Consider the following 22,098-nt stretch of genomic DNA (forward strand, 5'->3'; position numbering starts at 1 on the left):
GCATGTAGTATATATGTGGTATGTATGTAGCATGTAGCATGCATGTAGTGTATATGTGGTATGTATGTAGCATGTAGTATGTATGTAGCATGCATGAAGTATATATGTAGTATGTATGTAGTATGTATGTAGCATGTAGTATGTATGTAGTATGTATGTAGTATGTATGTAGCATGTAGTATGTATGTAGCATGCATGTAGTATATATGTAGTATGTATGTTGTATGTATGTAGCATGTAGTATGTATGTAGTATGTATGTAGCATGTAGTGTGTATGTAGCATGCATGTAGTATATATGTAGTATGTATATAGCATGTAGCATGCATGTAGTATATATGTGGTATGTATGTAGCATGTAGTATGTATGTAGCATGCATGTAGTATGTATGTAGTTTTTTTTTTGTTTTTTTTTAACATTTAACACATTAGCCGGATGATGGGACTACTACTGTCCCATCATTGGCTAATGTGTCAATCACTGTCATGGTAGCAGGCATCGCCCGATGGGACGTGTAGTCCCATCGGACGATGCCTGTACAGACCCCCGGACATCAGCACAGCCCCCCGGCAGGCCGGCACAGCCCCCCGGCAGGCCGGTACAGACCCCGGGCAGTCCGCACAGCCCACCGGCAGGCCGGCATAGCCCCCCGGCAGGCCGGCAGAGACCCCCGGAAGGCCCGTACAGACCCCCGAGAGGCTGTACAAGGGCAGGAAAGGGTTTTTCCAATTCCGATACCGGAAGTCTTATAGACTTGAATGGGACTTCCGGTATCGGCATCGGCGATACCGATACTTTTTTTTAAAGATTGGCCGATCCATTCCGATCCGATATTTTGAAGTATCGGACGGTATCGCTCAACTCTAGTGGTGGTATGTCTGGGTATTTTTCCAATGCACATGGCCAGCTTATCAGGTGTATGCTGAAGTTACATCTTTAATTTTCTTTTTATCTGTGCATCAGTATGTTTGAAAAAAAAAAGTCTTTAAGCAAGGAAGATTTATTGTAGATATGTTCTCATGGAAATTTTCGAATTCTGAATGTGCTCGTTGTGGACAGAATGAAGCCTTAGGGCTCATACTCACTTGTGAGAGACTCGCACGATTCTCATGCAAGTCTCTTGCATGAAAACCTGGCACTGCAATCGGCACTTGGACCGGAGCGTGCGCTTGCATAGAAATGCATGTAGCTGCACGCTCCGGTCCCAGTGCCAGCAGCATTGCCAGGTTTTCATGCAAGAGACTTGCATGAGAATCGTGAGTCTCTTGCAAGTGACTATGAGCCCTTAGTTTTGACCCAATAGGTTACAGTGTGAAAAGGGAATTTCGGGCCATTACGAATGCACATAAAAATGGTATCGCTTAAAACGTAATTGTGTCACGTAAAAAATAAGCCGTCATACAGCTCCATTAGCGGAAAAATGAGTTATAGCTCTCAGAATAAAGAGCACCAAAATATAAAAAAAGATATAAATGTGGTATCACTGTAATAGTACTGAGCCAAATAATAAAACGGCCTTATCAATCTTACCACACATGGAAAAGCCATTAGGTCTTCATCCAGCATCATCAAGCTAATACATACATATATATAGAGAACTGCAAGAAGATGAAAGTCTAGAAATGTAGAAATAATAAAAGCAGAGTTAGTAGGAGACTAAAAATTAGATCTTTGAGTGTAGTGTGGGCTCTTCGGATGCTTCCGGATTATCAACGACCAAAGGGGTGGCAAATTTTTCGACCACCCCGGGCGCCACAAACAGTTGCTACGCCACTGGGCCTGTGTATATAGTGAATGTGTAAATTTGTGAGTAGCATATACAATACCGCTCAAAAGTTTAGTGTCACTTAGAAATTTCCTTATTTTTGAAAGAAAAGCACAGTTTTTTCCAATGAAGCTAACATTAAATGATTCAGAAATGCACTCTACACATTGTTAATGGGGTAAATGACTATTCTAGCTGCAAATGTCTGGTTTGTAGTGCAATATATTCATAGGTCTATAGAGGCCCATTTCCAACGACCATCGATCCAGTGTTCTTATGGTACTTTGTGTTTGCTAACTGTGTATGAAGGCTAATGGATGGTTAGAATACCCTTGAAAACCCTTGTGCAAGTATGTTAGCACAGCTGAAAACAGTTTGGCTGATTAGAGAAGCTATAAACCTGATCTTCCTTTGAGCTAGTTGAGAATCTGGAGCATTACATTTGTTGATTCCATTAAACTCTCCAAATGGCCAGAAAACGAGAACTTTCATGTGAAACTCGACAGTCTATTCTTGTTCTTAGAAATGAAGGCTATTCCATGCGAGAAATTGCCTAACAACTGAAGATTTCCTACAATGGTGTGTACTGCTCCCTTCAGAGGAGAGCACAAACAGGCTCTAGTCAGAGTAGAAAGAGAAGTGGGAAGCCCCCCTGCACAAGTAAGCAACAAGACAAGTACATTAGAGTCTGTAGTTTGAGAAATCGACGCCTCACAGGTCCTCAACTGGCAGCTTCATTAAATAGTACACGCAAAACGCCAGTGTCGACATCTACAGTGAAGAGGCGACTCCGGGATGCTGGCCTTCAGGGCAGAGTGGCAAAGAAAAAGCTATATCTGAGACTCGCTAATAAAAGGAGAAGATTAATATGGGCAAAAGAACACAGACATTGGACAGAGGATGATTGGAAAAAAGTGTTATGGACAGACGAATCCAAGTTTGAGGTGTTTGGATCACACAGAAAAACATTTGTGAGATGCAGAGCAACTGAAAAGATGATGGAAGAGTGCATGACGCCATCTGTCAAGCATGGTGGAGGTAATGTGATGGTCTAGGGTTGCTTTGGTGCTCGTAAAGTGGGAGATTTGTACAAGGTAAAAGGGATTTTGAATAAGGAAGGCTAACACTCCATTTTGCAATGTCATGCCATACCCTGTGGACACAGCTTGAATGGAGCCAATTTCATCCTACAACAGGACAATAATCCAAAGCACACCTCCAAATTATGCAAGAACTATTTAGGGAAGAAGTAGGCATCTGGTATTCTATCTGTAATGAAGTGGCCAGCGCAGTCACCAGATCTCAACCCCATTGAGCTGTTGTGGGAGCAGCTTGACCGTATGGTGCGCAAATAGTGCCCATCAAGCCAAACCAACTTGTGGGAGGGGCTTCTGGAAGCATGGGGTGAAATTTCTCCAGATTAGCTCAGCAAGATAACTGCTAAAATGCCAAAGGTCTGCAATGCTGTAATTGCTGCAAACGGAGCATTCTTTGACGAAAGCAAAGTTTGAAGGAGAAAATTATTATTTCAAATAAAAATCTTTTTTTCAAAACTTGTCAATGTCTGGACTAGATTTTAAATTCATTTGGCAACTCATTTGATTAATAAAAGTATGAGTTTTCATGGAAAACACAAAATTGTCTGGGTGACCCCAAACTTTTGAACGGTAGTGTATATCTATGTACATGATTATTGCCTAGCCTGTATATAGTGTAAGTGTATATATGTTTGTGGCCTGTGTATATAGTGAACGTGTAAATTTGTGAGTAGCATATTTATATGTACATGATGATTGCCTAGCCTGTATATAGTGTAAGTGTATATATGTTGTACGTGTATACTGTATGTGTGCAGCATATATAAAGTGATTGTGTCCATGCAGGCTGTACAGTAAGTATATTTAAGTATATGTTACATGTTACAGAACCACTCAGCACCCAGAATATGTTGTGCAGTTATTTGTATGTATAATAGGTTCCATGTGACATGCATGTCCCTAATGCATCAGTTCACAGGCTGTGCCCCTGGGCAGAGGGGACACGATATTCTCCTTTCGTCCGCCCTCCCCCCACCTTTGCAATTCCCACAGTAAACATCGGCAGGCTCCAGCCACCAGTGTAACGGGGTCCACAAAAGGAGAATATCATGTCCCCTCTGCCCAGGGGCGCAGTCTGTGAACTGATGCATTAGGGACATGCATCTCACATGGAACCTATTATCTAATATATAAAGCTCAAAGTGTGTATGTGTGTATGTATGTGTGTATGTGTGTGTATGTTTGTTTGTATGTCCGGGATAGGCATCAGCACCGTCGCAGCTACAGCCACAAAATTTGGCACAGTCACACGTCCGAACCCTGAGAAAGTCCTAAGCTATGTTGTGAGGCGAAATTTTAACCCCGCGCGTTCCAATTCACCAAACAATTTTGCCCCTATCTACATACTGGGGGAAAAAGTGTGTGCGCGTCAAGCCCCGCCCCTCATTGTGATGTCATAGAATCATAGAATCATAGAATCATAGAATCGTAGAGTTGGAAGGGACCTCCTGGGCCATCTGGTCCAACCCCCTGCTCAAAGCAGGATTCGCTAAATCATCCCAGTTAGATGTCTGTCCAGCCTCTGTTTGAAGACTTCCATTGAAGGAGAACTCACCACTTCTCGTGGCAGCCTGTTCCACTCATTGATCACTCTAACTGTCAAAAAGTTTTTTCTAATATCTAATCTGTGTCTCCTCCCATTCAGCTTCATCCCATTGCTTCTAGTCTTTCCTTGTGCAAATGAGAATAAAGTTGATCCTTCTACAATGTGACAGCCCTTTAGATATTTGTAGACAGCTATTAAGTCTCCTCTCAGTCTTCTCTTTTGCAAACTAAACACTCCCAAATCCTGCAACCTTTCCTCATAAGACAGGGTTTGCAGACCGGTCACCATTCTGGTCGCTCTTTTCTGAACTTGCTCCAGTTTGTTGATGTCTTTTTTAAAATGTGGTGCCCAAAATTGGACACAATATTCCAGATGAGGTCTGACCAAAGAGGAGTAGAGGGAAATAATTACTTCACGTGATCTAGACTGTATGCTTCTGTTAATACATCCTAGAATTGCATTTGCCTTTTTTGCTGCTGCATCACACTGTTGACTCATATTCAGTCTGCGATCTATTAGTATACCCAAGTCTTTTTCACATGTGCTGTCACTTAGCCCTATTCCTCCCATTCTATATATGCTTTTTTCATTTTTATTGCCCAGATGTAGTACTTTGCATTTCTCCCTGTTAAAAACCATTCTGTTAGTTGCTGCCCACTTCTCCAGTTTATTTAAATCTTTTTGAATCCTCTCTCTCTCTTCTCTAGTATTAGCTATCCCTCCTAGCTTTGTGTCATCAGCAAATTTAATCAGTTTACCCTCAATTCCTTCATCTAAATCGTTGATAAAGATGTTGAACAATACAGGGCCCAGGACAGAGCCCTGTGGTACCCCACTTGAGACATTCTTCCAACTGGATGTGCAGCCATTTACAACCACTCTTTGGGTCCGATCACTAAGCCAGTTATGAATCCACCTAACAGTTGCCTTGTCCATTCCATACTTAGTCATTTTTTCAATAAGGATTGTATGAGAGACTTTGTCAAATGCTTTGCTGAAGTCAAGATATACTATATCTACAGCATTTCCTTGATCCACCCAATCAGTAATACCATCATAGAAGGAAATTAAATTAGTCTGACATGACTTATTAGTTACAAACCCATGCTGACTCTGTTTAATCACTTCATTCTTATCCAGGTATTGACATACATGTTGTTTAATAATTTGTTCAAAGATCTTTCCTGGTATAGAAGTCAGACTCACCGGCCTATAGTTGCCTGGGTCCACCTTCTTCCCCTTTTTGAAGATAGGAACAACATTTGCTCTTCTCCAGTCTTCTGGCACTTCTCCTGTTCTCCAAGAATTTTCAAAGATTATGGAGAGGGGTTCAAAAATTTCTTCTGCTATCTCCTTCAGTACTCTGGGGTGTAATTCATCTGGACCTGGAGACTTGAATACATTTAGGTTAGCTAAGCGTTTCCTCACTATCTTTCTGTTTATAGATATCCTGGATTCTTCTATTCCCTTAATAGGACAGTGAATAGCAGTTGATGTTACATTTCCTTTCTGAGAGAAAACAGATGCAAAATAGGAATTTAAAAGTTCAGCCTTCTCAACATCCTGTCTTACCATTTCATCATTTTCATCCTGTAAAAATCCTATAGCATCTTTGACTTTTCTTTTACTTTTGACATATCCCCAAAATCCTTTATTATTGCTTTTGACATCTCTTGCAAGCCTCAATTCATTTTCAGCTTTAGCTAATCTGATTTGTGCCTTGCAGGTTCTGCAGACAGCATTATATTCTTCTTTAGATATGCCTCCTTCTTTCCATTTTATAAACATTTTTTGCTTCCTTTTTAGCATGTGCTTAAGTTCTGTGTTCATCCATCCTGGTTTCCTTAAATGCTTCCTATTCTTCCCTCTTTTCGGAATTGTTAACAACTGTGCTTTGAGAATTTCATTTTTCAAGATTTCCCATCCTTCCTGGACATTTTTGTCTTTAAGGATATCCAGCCATTGGATCCCTCCAATTCTCTTTCTGAATCCCTTAAAATCTGCCTTTCTGAAATCTAACCTTGACGTCTGAGTCTTCACAGGTCTTCCGCCTCTAGTTATCCAAAATTCTAAAATAGCATGGTCGCTACCTCCTAGGGTCCCAGCCACTTTTACCTCCTCAACCATTTCCTCCCTGTTTAAAAGGATTAGATCCAAGGTAGCAGTTCCCCTTGTTTTCTCCTTTACCTTTTGGAAGATAAAGTTGTCAGCAAGAGAGGATAAGAATTTCCTTGACCTGTTAGTTTTGCCTGAGAGAGATTCCCAACAAATGTCTGGATAGTTGAAATCTCCCATGACAACTATGTCATATTTTTTGGAGAACTTGGCCATTTGATGCATAAAGAGTTCATCCATATCTTCAGCTTGCACAGGCGGCCTGTAGTAAATGCCTACAATGGTGTCCTTTCCATTGTTCTGTCCTTGTATTCTTACCCAAACAGTTTCCACAGAACTCCCAGTCTCTGAAGCTTCAATCTCTGTGCAGATATACGCATTTCTAACATACAATGCGACACCCCCTCCTCGTTTATCAAGTCTGTTTCTTGCAAATAAGTTGTATCCTTCTAGTCTTGTATTCCAATCATGTGTATTGTCCCACCAAGTTTCAGTGATTCCAATGACATCATATTTCTTTTCCTGTGTTAGTAGTTCCAATTCTCCTTGTTTGTTGCCCATGCTTTGTGCATTAGTATAGAAACATTTTAGTTTGTGATTGGTTTCTCTTTCTCCAATATTTTTTTTAATTAGATTCTTTCGTCTTTGTTCTTCCTTTCCACTTCTAATAGCAGAGTTCTCAGTAGCATTTGTCAGGTGTATGGCTTTTTCTGGTCTTTTACTTCCCTTCCCATGTTGTTCTAGTTTAAAGCTCTCCTTACAAGTGTAGCAAGGCGACTTCCAAATACCTGCTTTCCAGTCTTCGTAAGGTGCACCCCATCTCTAGCAAGTAGTCCATCGTATAAGTAGTTCACTCCGTGATCCAGAAATGCCCCTATTTGCATACTGGGGAAGCAGTGTGTGTGCGCCAAGCCCCGCCCCTCATTATGATGTCACAATGGTTGCCATGGCGACGCTGATGTCATCAAAGGTTGCAAGCCCCGCCGCCGCTCATTATGATGTCATAATGGTTGACTATGAGATGGAGGATGTGTGATGAGTATATGGGCACCGGACTATGGGATGGAGGATATGTATGATGGGTATATGGGAACGGCACTATGGGATGGAGGATATGTATATGGGCACGGGACTATGGGATGGAGGATATGTATGATGGGTATATGGGAACGGGACTATGGGATGGAGGATGTGTGATGGGTATATGGGCACTGGACTATGGGATGGAGGATATGTATGACGGTATATGGGCACGGGACTATGGGAAGGCGGATATGTATATGGGTACGGGACTATGGGATGGAAGATGTGTGATGGGTATATGGGCACTGGACTATGGAATATAGAGGATATGTTTGACGGGTATATGGGCACGAGACTATGGGATGGTGGATATGTATATGGGCACGGAATTATGGGATGGAGGATGTGTGATGGGTATACAGGCACTGGACTATAGGATGGAGGATATGTATGACGGGTATATGGGCACGGGACTATGAGATGGCGGATATGTATGATGGGTATATGGGCACTCGACTATGGGATGGAGGATATGTATGATGGGTATATGGGCACGGGACTATGAGATGAAGGATGGGTGATGGGTATATGGGCACTCGACTATGGGATGGCGAATATGTATGATGGGTATATGGGCATGGGACTATGGGATGGAGAATATGTATGATGGGTATATGGGCATGGGACTATGGGATGGAGAATATGTATGATGGGTATATGGGCATGGGACTATGGGATGGAGGATGTGTGATGGGTATATGGGCACTCGACTTTGGGATGGAGGATATGTATGATGGGTATATGGGCATGGGCCTATGGGATCATGGATATGTATGATGGGTATATGGGCACGGGACTATGGGATGGAGGATAATTATAATTTTCTATAACTAACCACAGTTAGTTACTATGCCCGGGCAGCGCCGGGCTCTTCAGCTAGTACATACATATAACTGCACAACATATTCTGGGTGCTGAGTGGTTCTGTAACACGTAACAGTATATATACAAGAATGTGTATATATGTGTATGACGTATGCGTGATGTCTCTTCATATCTGTAAAAATCTACAAGATGAGGCCTGGAAATAAAACTCCTACAGCTTCAATTACAATGAATCCTCGACTATGAGACTAATGGTCCATTCCCAGTGACTGATCTGCCCATTGCCCAAGGGTTAAGAGTTCCCTGCATTTACCATGGGAATGGTGTGAACATACTATTCAGCCCTTCCGATATCTTATGTGTTTCTGGACATTATTTCCATATGTGATGTGTGATACATATTTGTTTCCACTGGACTTCCTAATAGCTCATGTGTCACTGAGCATGATTTGCATATTCCTTATGACATCACTGTCCCTTTGTGATGTCATAAAGGCATCCTCTGGGCTTCCTAATAGCTCATGTGTCACTGAGCATGATTTGCATATTCCTTATGACATCACTGTCCCTTTGTGATGTCATAAAGGCAGATTCCAATAAGACACTGTGTGAGGTTCTAAACTGCATCAGTGCTGTTTTCTCTTTGTGGGATACAGTTCTGTTTTCTCTGCGACTACTACTGCGACTTAGCGACTAGCGACTACTAGAAGCGATTAGTTTGATTTTATTTCAAAATGTCTGGTTTTATCCAGACCAAACCATGGCTTTTCCAACTGTGCCTGGTGACATCTTTCCTCATTGGACCATCTCTCGGCTGCATTCAATGTAACCGCAGAGGCGAAAAGGCTATGGAGAAGTTTAAAATTTATATAAATAGCCAAGTCAATGAAAACATCGATGAATTTGTGACCATCAAGCGGTATGCCAGATCTGCTGAACGAGCAGCGGTGCAATACCTGGAAGACGACGTTCAGATGCTGGGTAATTCTCTCATGTATTCACTACATTTCCTACATCTCTTCATGTAGGATGGATGGATGGATCTGACACCGATAATGATTGTATTTATTCCATTACAGATAATTTCGCCATATCAGAAATAGCGTCTGAATACAAGAGATGTGTGGACCTGATTGAGTTTTCGGACTTTACAGGTAAATTCTACATTTCCATGTAGATAAAAATTCACTTTTTGCTACTAATGCAAAATTGATAATAATGTTTTTTGGGGGCTGATGTGGGGGTAACACTAATAGACGGAGTCGCCTGTAATATCTGTCATTAATCCTTCTCTTTATATATTGTAGGGGTCCAACTCCTTCAAACCGTCGGCCTTCATTTCCACCGGCTTTTACAGAAAGTGCGGAAAATTGTGGAGGAATATAACGACAGTAAGTGAGATATTTCTTCTTGTGGAGCCAGGCTGTGCCTGGAATAGAAGCATTTCCCCATGTCCCATGTACAGAGATCTCCCAATACTGAGGTATTGGAAGTAATAGCAGTGCAAGAAGGGAATGGGTTTTATTTCTCCCCATTATATATTGTATTTCACTGCTCTTTTGTTTTTAATTAATAATTCTGCATTTCTTTAATTCTCTTTTATAGGCAGGTGCCCAAATAAACATGGTAAGTTCTGATACAGTTCTACAAGCCTTTCCCAGCCTCCTGTAGAAATACTAGTAGACACCAACTCTGGGTTTCCCCATAGCCACCTGTACAATCCTTCCTCTTATTTCCTTCCCCTCACTAGTCTGTAATGTCTTCCAGTCCGGGACATTACTGTTACTGTAGGAGTCTGACAGCCAAAACTTTCAGTAATTTGTCCTTTCTCATTTTTCAGGTGCGAACAGTTGTGGTAAGTCCATTTTATACTTGATTTCAGCTCCTGATTGATGTTATCATTGTCTGTATCATTAGAAGGTTTTAATACTGTCTGTGCATTTCTCCAGGTTTAATGATACAATCTGTTACCCACTGTGATACCTGCCTCAAGGAGAACATCATCTGTGCCGGTGGCCATGCAGAAAATCAAGGTACTTTAAAAAATTTATTTTTTTTAGTCAGAGAAAATATATAGACCCCAATTCATCAAAGTCATCTTACCAGAATTCTGTCAGAAATGGCTTTGAAAATTCGCAAAAATTTTGAGCAACTCAAAATTGCATAAAAATGTTGCGACTTTTGGCGTTTTCATCTCAGTTCCTCCCAGAGCCACTAAAATGGTGAAGCTGGGGCAGGATGGGTGCGTGATGCCACAGATCATCTAATTGATGACTTACTGTGGTGTTCATTACGTGGGACATCTTACTCCAGTCGATGACTAGAGTTAGATTTGTGGCAAGGTGCACAGAGGCACACACCACTCGTCAGACGCTCCTGATTCATTAGTAGATATGCACCTCTTAATGAATGAGGAGCTTCCGACGCCTATAAGCGCCCTCCTTGATGAGTCGGAGCCATTGTTATATATGTAAATTATACTTGTAAAATATTTTCATTGCGCTCTGCCGGGAGAAAGCTGTGACTGGTTACTCACATATATATAGTACACGTGTATGTTGGACACACCTTGTGGTTGGCGCTTTCTGGGGTCTCTGCGGCCCGCACTGTAACACAGAGAGGCATATATTTATATTGTGTAACACCCCATATATAACGCCTGTACTAATTAGAGCCACTAATAAATATTATCTGGAGAGCTGATTAGATCCAGTAGCAGGATGGAGAGAATACTCCAATATATGGCGCCATTACAGCTCAGGTCACTGTCTATACGCGCAATCTTTCACGAGAGGTTAGATATTATAACAATGTACTTATGAGAAGAAGTAGTGACAACTTTCCTCTGACTGGATGATGGGATTTATTGTATGATTACTCCTCTCTTCACAGAGTTCTTCGATGGATGCAGCTGTTTGTGCATTGGAAACAAATGTACCGGTAAAGTATCATCCTACGTCCTATATATACATCTAGATACCCTGTGTGCACAAGGATTAGGCAATTTTGTATTTTTCATTATTTTTCTAATGGAACAACTACAGCGCTATCGGTCAATCCAAAAGGTTATTAAACCTGAAACCAGAATATATAAGAAAAGTGAGGCTTTGTGTTTCTAAGAAGAATATCTATGTGTGCAGAATTATTAGGCAACTATGAAACATCAGTGAGCAATCTAGCCCAGCCTCTTCCTTACAAGAACTGCCATAAGCCTTCCATCCTTTTCCCTTACCACTGTTTGAAGAAAGTGTGTTCTAAAAATTGGAAGGACCATAGGTTTGGGAGTAGATTTTGAGCCCCTCTTCATTCTGAAAAAGTCCACAACTAGTAATACCAACCCATAGCAGTTCCACACCTCCAATCTGCTGGCATCTGAGTCAGAGTGAAGGTGTGTGCCAGTTACTGATCAAGACACAACATCAATCCATCTGCTTTTTCAAGAGTCACACCCATATCATCAGTCCAAATAATCTTTGGAAAATCTGTCTTCAGATATCTCTTGTCCTGGTCTTGAGGTTTCCACTTGTGTCTTGTGCAGTAGTGGTCTGGTTTTAGCTTCCCTTAGGCTGGTTTCAGACTAGCGCATTTTACATGCAGCGCACGGCGCCGCTAAGCCCCGCCCCCAGCCTGCCCCGTCCGGTCATTTCCTCCTACTATCGCACACGGCTGCATGCGATCTGCACACCCTATCTTTAGCATAGGGTGCGCAGACCGTGCGCTGGCCGTGCACTAGGAGGATTTTTGCGTGCGCTGCGCACTTTTGAAGATGTGCGCCGAACACACCATGTTGCATTTTCGTGCACTTGGCGCACCTTCAAAAGTGCGCAGCGCACGCAAAAATCCTACTAGTGCACGGCCAGCGCACGGTCTGCGCAGCCTATGCTAAAGATTGGCTCCTGGTTCCTTCATGTTTCCTTCTTCTCAAACCTTTGGCAGTTAATCTGCATCTTTTTTTCTCTCAACACATTTTCTGCAACTCTGTTGACTATTTGCAACAAAACTTTTGATGTTTCTGTGATCACGCATCAATATTTTAGCAATTTTAGAGTGCTGCATCCCTCTGTAAGACTTTTAACATTTTTTTTTGCACCAGTTTGCCTGAGGAAAACGAGCTACCTAATAATTATGCACAAATTAAGAGGGGGTTGATATTGTTAGCCCACATCCTCCCTCATTACACAAATACACATCCCCGGATCTGCTTCAGATCTAGGGGCGTAACTAGAGTTCAATGGGCCTCAGTGTAAAATTTAGACCTTGGACTCCAACTGCTTGTTGGTTAGTTATATGAATCCTGTAGTGTCCCCCAACTGCTTGTTGGTTAGTTGTATGAATCCTGTAGTGTCCTATGAAGGCAAATGTGGTTCTTTTATTTAATAATGTCTCCATCTTGGGCTCCTTTCTGTAATAATGTGCGCCATCCTAGCTCCTTTATTTAATAATGGCCCTCATCCTACCTTATTTCTGTATTATTGCCCCCTCCAGACTTCTTTCTGTAATATAGTCTCCCAACCTGTCTCTTATCTTGAATAATGTCTCCCATTCTGACCCCTTCTTCTAATTTTGTCCCCATCTTGAGCACCATTATTTAATAACGTCCCCCATGATTGGACCCTTCATGGTACAATGCCACATCCTGGGCATCCTGGAATAATGTCCCTCATCCTAGGCTGCTTTCCGGTACAATGTTTCCCATTCTTTGTAGGCACTGGCGTTGCTGATACATATGCCCCTGTTCAGGCTAATCAAGTTTATACAACATGTGATTTAAAATATTCATAGAAATGATGATATGGTCAAAATACTCAGTGGCCTAATAATTGTGCACACAGCGTAGTAAACCACAAGTTTCAGAAGACTTCCAATAGGCCTGAGATCATGGCAGACAATCTTGAAATGTCTGAATATGATTCCGAATAATTAGATTCCTTCAGGTTCTATAAGCAGAATCTAAGGGTCCGTGTGTCGCCCCATGTGCTGGTGACTGAGGTGGGGGTTACACATCAGGACATTATTAGACTTATTTTAATATAATAGAACATGTTTAATGCTAACTTCATATTTAATTGATTTCTTTTTTTATTATCAGATTTGAAAACCGGACTTTGGTGTTCTCCATGCAGAAACCAGGAGAAATATCTTTCTCAGACTTTAGACTGTGGAGGTGAGGAGATACTGTAATGTGACCAGTTACTTTTAGGTGTAGGCTCCAAATCATCAAAGTGTTTCAGTCAGAAATCTAATGCAAAAAACTGAAAAAAGTCACAAAATATTTGCACTATGCGAGGTTATGCAAAAATGTTGCAAGTTTTGGCAGTTTCCTGCCTGATTTGACCAGCTCCTCCAAAATGGACAGAACTGGGGTAGGAAGGGGTTTGCTATATTCCTCAACATGACATATGGAAGGAGCTGTATTAGGAGACAAGCCCTTCACACGTAGAACCAGCGTCGGACTGGAACACCTTGGGCCCACCAGAGAAAATCATTCTTGGGGCCCACTATGTAGCTGCATAGAGTTAAATACCAGACCACCAATTGTGCGGTAAAACACGCTAATATCCAGGTATAATATAAGGTTGTACATGTCTTAATTATGTAGCAGGAGTTGGGGTAGCCCCCTCATAGAATATAAAGCAGCCCCCTCATAGAATATAATGTAGCCCCCTCATAGAATATAATGTAGCCCCCTCATAGAATATAATGCAGCCATCTCATAGAATATAATGCAGCCATCTCATAGAATATAATACTGCCCCCCTCATAGGGTATAATGCACCCCCTCATAGGGTATAATGCACCCCCTCATAGGGTATAATACTGCCCCCCTCATAGGGTATAATACTGCCCCCCTCATAGGGTATAATGCACCCCCTCATAGGGTATAATACTGCCCCCCTCATAGGGTATAATACTGCCCCCCTCATAGGGTATAATACTGCCCCCCTCATAGGGTATAATACTGCCCCCCTCATAGGGTATAATGCACCCCCTCATAGGGTATAATGCACCCCCTCATAGGGTATAATAATGCTGCCCCCTCATAGGGTATAATACTGCCCCCCTCATAGGGAATAATGCACCCCCTCATAGGGTATAATGCTGCCCCCTCATAGGGTATAATACTGCCCCCCTCATAGGGTATAATACTGCCCCCCTCATAGGGAATAATGCACCCCGTCATAGGGTATAATGCTGCCTCCTCATAGGGTATAATGCTGCCTCCTCATAGGGTATAATGCTGCCCCCTCATAGGGTATAATACTGCCCCCCTCATAGGGAATAATGCACCCCCTCATAGGGTATAATGCTATATAGATATAGAGTTAGATAGATATAGATAGAAAGATAGATGTAGAAATAGATAGATATAGAGATAGATAGTAGATAATGGATAGAAAGAAGATAATGGATAGATATAGATAGAAAGATTCATAGAGATAGATAGAGATAGATATAAAGATAGATATAGAAAGAAATATAGATAGATAGATCGATAGGTAGATAGATATAGCGATAGATAGAAAATAGATAATGGATAGATAGATAGATAGATAGATAGATAGATATAGAGATAGATAGCTATAGATAGAAAGATATAGAGATAGATAGATATATAGATAGAGATAGATAATAGATAGAGATAGATAATAGATAGAGATATACAGATATAATAATAATAATAATAATATAGACATATATAGATAGATATAGAGATAAATATATATAGATAGATGGCTATAAATAAAAATAGATATAGAGATATATATAGAGATAGATAGATATAGAGATAATAGATATAGAGATAGATATAGAGATAGATATAGAGACAGATAGATATAGAAAGATAGATATAGAGATAATAGCTAGATATAGAGATATGTATAGAGATAGATATAGAGTTAGAAAGATAGATAGATATAGAGAGAGAGATATAGAGATAGATAGAGATAGCTAGATAGATAGATGGATAGATAGATATAGATAATAGAGATAATAGATAGATATAATAGATAGATATAGAGATAGATATAGAGATAGATGGATAGATCAATAGATAGATAGATAAAGAGAGAGAGATAGAGATAGATAGATAATGAGATATAGAGATAGATATAGAGATATAGTGTTAGATAGAAAGATAGATATAGAGATAGATATAGAGATAGATATGGATATAGAGATAACAAATAGATATAGAGATAGATAGATATAGAGATAGATAGATAGATATAGAGAGATAGATAGATAGATAGATAGATAGATATAGAGATAATATATAGATAGCTATAGAGAGAGAGATATAGAGATAGATATAGAGAGAAACAGATATAGATATAGAGATAGATATAGAGATAGATAGGTAGATATAGAGATAATAGATAGATATAGGGATAGATAGATATAGATATAAAGATAGATAGAGATAGAGAGAGCGGTAGATAGAGAGAGAGATAGATATAGAGAGAGATAGATACAGAGATCGATAAATAGATAGATATAGATATAGATAATAGATAGAAATAGATAGATAATAAATATAGAGATAACAGATAGATATAGAGAGCGTAAGATAGAAAGATATAGAGATAGGTAGATATAGATAATAGAGATAGCTAGATAGATAGACATAATAGATAGATATAGATATAGATATAGATATAGAGATAGCTAGAAAGATAGATATAGAGATAGATGTAGAGATAGAAAGATAGATATAGAGATAGAGCTATAGATAGATAGAGATAGATATAGATAATAGATAGAGATAAATAGATAGATAGATATAGAAAGATAGATAGATATAGAGATAGATATAGAGATAGAAAGATAGATAGATAGATAGATAGATATACAGAGAGATAGATATAGAGATAGAGATAAATAGATAGATAGATATAGATATAGAGAGAGATAGATACAGAGAAAAGATATAGAGATAAATAGATAGAGAAAGATAGATAGATATATATAGATATAGAGATAGAAAGATAGATATACAGAGAGATAGATATAGAGATAGATAGAGATATATAGATAGCTATTGAGATATAGAGATAGATAGAGAGAAATAGATATAGATATAGAGATAGATATAGAGATAGATAGAGATAGATATATAGATATAGATATAAAGATAGATATAGAGATAGATAGAGATAGATATATATAGATATAGAGATAGATATAGAGATAGATAGAGATAGATATATAGATATAGATATAAAGATAGATATAGAGATAGATAGAGATAGATATATATAGATATAGAGATAGATATAGAGATAGAGCGATAGATAGCGAGAGATATAGATATAGAGATAGATAGATACAGAGAAAAGATATAGAGATAGATAACGGATAGATAAATAGATAGATAGGTATAGAGATAGATAGATATAGATATTAGATAGATATATATATATATATAAAGATAGATAGATATAGATGGCAGCTAGATAGATAATAAATATAGAGATAATAGATATAGAGATAGATAACGGATAGATAAATAGATAGATAGGTATAGAGATAGATAGATAGATATAGATATTAGATAGATATATATATATAGATAAAGATAGATAGATATAGATGGTAGCTAGATAGATAATAAATATAGAGATAATAGATATAGAGATAGATAGAGTAAGATAGATAGATATAGAGATAGATAGATAGACATAATAGATAGATATAGAGATATATATATATATATATATAGAAAGATATAGAGATAGATAGATATAGAGATAGATGTAGAGATAGAAAGATAGATATAAAGATAGAGCGATAGATATAGAGATAGATAGATATAGATAGATAGAGATAGAAAGATAGATAGATATAAGATAGAGAGAGAGATATATAGAGATAGATAGATAGAGAGAGAGAGACAGCTAGAGAGAGCGAGAGAGATATAAAAAACAAAACAAAACACAATACTCACCTCTCCTCCTCGCTCCCACGCTGATCCCGGCTTCAGTGTCAGGAGCTGCCCCCTCTGCCAGACACACAGCGGGTGCGCGATGTAGTGACGTCATCGCGCACTGGCTGTGAGCCAGGAGCAGAGAGGACTGAGGGCGGCGCCGGCCCTGATGCAGAGCGGCTTACTGGGCTGGGGGCGGGGCCTCTGGGGGTGTGGAGACCTGAAATGATATGCACTGCTTCGCAGTGAATATTCATTTCTCTTTAGCAGCGGGGACAGGGGCTCCTGCCTCCTGACACCCGCTGCTGCTCCGCTGGCACGGGCCCCCATAGCAGCTGCATAGTGTGCGACACACCACTGGCTGGGGGCCCCTGGAGCAGCGGGGGCCCTAGGCAACTGCTGGCCCTGTATGCCAGCAGGTGCCAGGGCCCACCAGATGCCAGGGCCCACCGGAGAATCCACCGGTTCTCCGGTGGGCCAGTCCGACGCTGCGTAGAACTATACTTTCAACACAGTTTCCATAATTCAATGGTAAAGAGAATTCTCAGTAATGTTATATCTTATCAGAGAAAACTGCTTCTTTCCCACTTATAAGACACTTTTTCGCTTCCCCACTGCCTCCTGAACTTGTTCGTTCAAACAGTTCAAATCCATCTTCCTTACCCAAGACAGGGGACATGTTCACAGCCCATTATACTCTCAGTAGATGGGAGACAAAGGAAGAGTGAGGAGCAGGGAGAGAAACCGGGTAGAGATAGACACAGAACCATTGTGCGGAGCTTTCTATCAAGTCTTTTACCTCAAATCAGAGCTTGATTCACATCCATACAGCTCAGCATTGCATTATAACTTCATACATGATCTTTCTGCTTCCTACTGTGTGTAGAGCAGCAATACATCTCTGTTTCTGTGTGCTGTGCTGTATATAAGAGAGATAACAACACCTAGTCTCCTCCCTCCAGCTCAGAGTGGATAGCAGACTAGGGCTGTGTGCACAGCTAGTCTGCTCACACCAGCTCAGAGTGGATAGCAGACTAAGGCTGGGTGCCCACGATCCAGAACTAGCAGCGCACGCTCGCTGTGTCCAAAGTGCTGCCTTCTATTACATGCTGGTGAATCCGCATGTGCTCACTTAACCGTGCGGATTCAGCACATTCAATATATTTTATTGATGTAATTTCTCTTGCGGAAACTAGAGTTTTCTTAAGAAAAATTGACATGCTGCGGTCTGAAAAGACACGCCACATGTCATTCTTCACAGGTGAGCCACGGGCGTCTGTGGATGCATAGTGGACATGGGATTTCTTGAAATCCCACCCACTATGCTGTCACAGCTGGCCACTGCAGGCACGCAGCGTCAATCCCGCAGCATCTCGTGGATTGTGGGCACATACCCCTAAAGATAGAGCCTGTAAAGAAGACAGTTTGTGACAAATGCAGGGTACAAGTCATATAATATCCAGATACAATGTTATTCTTTCAGTTTATTCTGAAGAGTTGCTTGAAGTTATGTTGATCCTTCCCTTTAAATGCTTTACGTACAGGGAAAGAATAGCTAGACGATTTCTTATGTAACTTTTTACATTTTTATTTAGAGAGAAATATAGAAGTTCCAGAGGATGAAGATCTAATCCTGGACTGTAGATTTGTCTGGCATACCAGGCTAGAGCAGTCACGTAAATTAAAGTTCGTTAGTGTAAGTATAAAGGCAGAATATCTAAAGGATACGGTTAAAAATCCTAGATGAGATTATAATAATGATTTTATCATTGTACATACGACCATAATATTTTGGCATTAATTGCCACATTGATAATAATGATGCTTGAAATAATCTTAATGGTAAATGATTGTGACTTCTAAAACTCTGACATTTATCTTTCCAGGTTGTGCCGGTCAGTCTTCCATTTCCACACTTGCTTGAACTTGAATCAAGAGACATTGCGGAGCCCTATGTAGAGTTCAAGGGCATCCAGAAGATTGACGAAGGCATGTACAAGTGCACCACCATTCTGGAGTCTGATGTGCCAGTCAGTACGATCACATATAATGTGAAAGGTGAGGACATATTATCACTGACACTGCTGAATGTTAATATTTAGATATCTGGGATTCAGATCTATCTGGAGATGATTATTATGTACAGATCTACGACTCGATTCATCAAAACTTTTATACCAAAAAAGTGTCATAAAAGCGTTGAAAAGTGTCTAAACTTTGGTGCAACTCTGAGGGGTTCACAGGAGGACTGAGATGGCAGCCATTGAGGACATGCGCATGCCCCTGGCTGCAATGACTGGCAACTCATTGGCAGCCCACAATTAAGGCCTAAGGGCCAGTAATTGACAACGACATTTAAATGGTTAAACAGCAGAGATCGGAGCTAGCTCTGGCCGATGTATCTCCCGGGTATGGTGCGGGTTCAGCTCCTGAGCTCGATACATACATGGAGACCCAAAGTAGGAGGTACAATGGCATCCTATGTCGGGAAAGGGTTAATGTCCTATTCTTTAGATGGAATAAACTAATAAATATTTCTGTTATTTTAGTTATCACAGGATCTGGAAGGACGACCGAAAAATACAAGCCTCGTCCTACACTTCCTCATGTGCTTGACCTCACCATGCCTCAGCCGACACCTATTAAGGACATGACTCCTGCTACGGACATGACACCTGAGAAGAAATCCCTGATAATATTCTTGGCGGTCAGCTGCATCATCATCGCACTGACTGTTGCAATATGGTATTTATCCTTTATAAATCCACAAATAATAATTCTGTGTCTGTAGGAGAGATCTTACAGTTACGTGTATATAGCTGATATTACAAAGTATATACTGCTTTTTTTTTCAGCGTTTTCATCTGCATAATGCGGATTGTAGAATGGAAACATCAATCGGCTCAGGAAAAAGACCCGGGACAGAAGGCAGAAAGCCAAGCGCCACCCTATCCACCTGTCTGATCATAGCCCAAAAAGAAAATTGCGTTGATCCAGGGAACTAGTCTGATTGCCGTATGTGGAGTCGGGAAGGAATTTTTTTCCCCAATGTGAAGCTTACTGTTTGCCACATGGGGTTTTTTGCCTTCCTCTGGATCAACATGTTAGGGCAGGTTAGCATAGGATATGGGTTATACTAGATGGACTTAAAGTCTTCCTTCAACCTTAATAACTATGTTACTATACAATCTTTCCTTTCCTTATTCCCCTTCCTCAAAAATAAATTAGAGATTAACCATCTAATGACTGCGGCATTTCTATTCATTAGTGTCTGGATTCTTTACTCGGGGAGAAAAGCAATGATGGGGACAGGACGATCACTAATACCGTTGTCCTGTCTCCATCCACAGCACATGTTATCGGTGACACACCAGCTGGTTACACGGGGCGATGTGCAGCAAGGACTCTTCTACATGCACAAAAACCCAATTACTTGATGAAGGAACGTTGTTCTCATTCGTGGGGAGATTGCCGGCATGTTTGCATTGGCGACAATTGGGAACAAGTTTTACTCTTATCATGTACAAGGGCCGTTACAGAGCTGAAGGCTAAGAAGTGGAAAACAGAAGCATGTAGTTAGGAGTAAAGGGATCTAGAATTTTAAGTAACCATTTTATTTCAGATACCATCCATAAGCAGCCGCAATGTTTCAAAGGTTGAAAAAAGTTTAACCCCTTAGTGAGAGAGCCAATTTGCTACTTAATTTTTACAATTCTGACCACTGTCACTTTATTAGGTTATAACTCTGGAACGCTTTAATGGATGCTGCTTAGGGATGGGCGAGTCTACTCGCTAGGACTCGTTACTCGGCGAATAGTAAGGGACTCGCTGGACTCGTTACTCGGCGAGTCTCCCAGTGATTACTCGCACAGTAACGAGTCCAATGCAAGTCAATGGCAATCCTAGTTTTGTCAGAGTTTTTTTTTCTCACTCGCTAGACTCGCTATATCACATCACTGTCAACAGCGAGTCTGAGCGAGTCTACGATTCCGAGTCCTGTATACTGGATTCGGGACTCGCAAATATAGAATCTGTTATGTTCCTACAAAGCTTCCGAGACAGCCTAGCGTGTTAGGTCAGAAAACTTTTTTAGATGGACAAGCATGTTAGCCAATCATATTCAGTAATGTTGGTTGTGGCAGGACTATGATTGGCTTCTGTCCATCGTGATGCCTATGTCATGTATGAGAGGCGAGGCTGTATATAAGCCTTTTCCACCGCCATTTCCTCTACATTCCTGAGAGATCTGAGATAGAGCAGGGTGAGGTAGATGCTTGAGCAGATCATAGGGATTGTCAGTTAGTGTAGGGAAACTTCAAGATTCCTTATATTAAACCCAAACAGCTCTTCTGAGAGCTACCAGGAGGACAGAGGAGTACTGTGTAGACTGTAGGCAGGCAGGCAGGGAGGATCAAGCCTTACAGTGCAGTGCACAGTGCAGGGACTAGTGTGCAGCTTCACTGCTAGGTGAAGCACACACACTTACCCCGCCAGCAAGTGACGCCTACAGCACCACCTAACTCCATCTCGGTGACTGTGCATTTGTCAACAATGTCACAAAAACCACAATTTCCCAAAAAAGAGGTTGCAAAGGGACGAGGTCGTGCCCGTAGCAGTGCAGGGAACATCACTTGAGTGATCTCCCTCCAGGCTGTAGTCTGCTGGATGTTATGCCCATAGGCAGGGTCAGTGGGGAGCCAAAGCAGGGGCCGAGCCTCCACCAGATCAATCAACTGCAGCG

The 22,098-nt window shown here is 40.8% G+C and overlaps 1 protein-coding gene across 1 annotated transcript; it reads left to right on the top strand.

The window, feature by feature from the left end:
* Positions 1–9,165: 9,165 nt before the first annotated feature.
* Positions 9,166–20,349, top strand: LOC141100495 (uncharacterized). The gene is made up of 12 exons (XM_073589045.1): positions 9,166–9,412; positions 9,511–9,585; positions 9,739–9,822; positions 10,037–10,057; positions 10,272–10,286; positions 10,381–10,464; positions 11,324–11,371; positions 13,521–13,595; positions 18,953–19,053; positions 19,244–19,415; positions 19,907–20,102; positions 20,213–20,349. Exons 1-12 carry the CDS (start codon positions 9,166–9,168, stop codon positions 20,319–20,321), a joined length of 1,227 nt encoding a protein of 408 aa, XP_073445146.1. The 3' UTR covers positions 20,322–20,349.
* The last annotated feature ends 1,749 nt before the right edge of the window (positions 20,350–22,098 follow it).

The sequence above is a fragment of the Dendrobates tinctorius genome, unplaced genomic scaffold (genome assembly GCF_039654945.1).
Source record: "Dendrobates tinctorius isolate UK_male_01 unplaced genomic scaffold, ASM3965494v1 ptg000011l, whole genome shotgun sequence".
Lineage (NCBI taxonomy): Eukaryota > Metazoa > Chordata > Amphibia > Anura > Dendrobatidae > Dendrobates > Dendrobates tinctorius.

Coding starts and splice junctions, on each gene's coding strand:
- LOC141100495 (XM_073589045.1), top strand. CDS start 9,166: ATGTCTGGTTTTATCCAGACCAAACCATGGCTTTTCCAACTGTGCCTG. Junction 9,823..10,036: donor TGTGGAGGAATATAACGACA/GTAAGTGAGATA, acceptor TCTCTTTTATAG/GCAGGTGCCCAAATAAACAT. Junction 11,372..13,520: donor CATTGGAAACAAATGTACCG/GTAAAGTATCAT, acceptor TTTTATTATCAG/ATTTGAAAACCGGACTTTGG.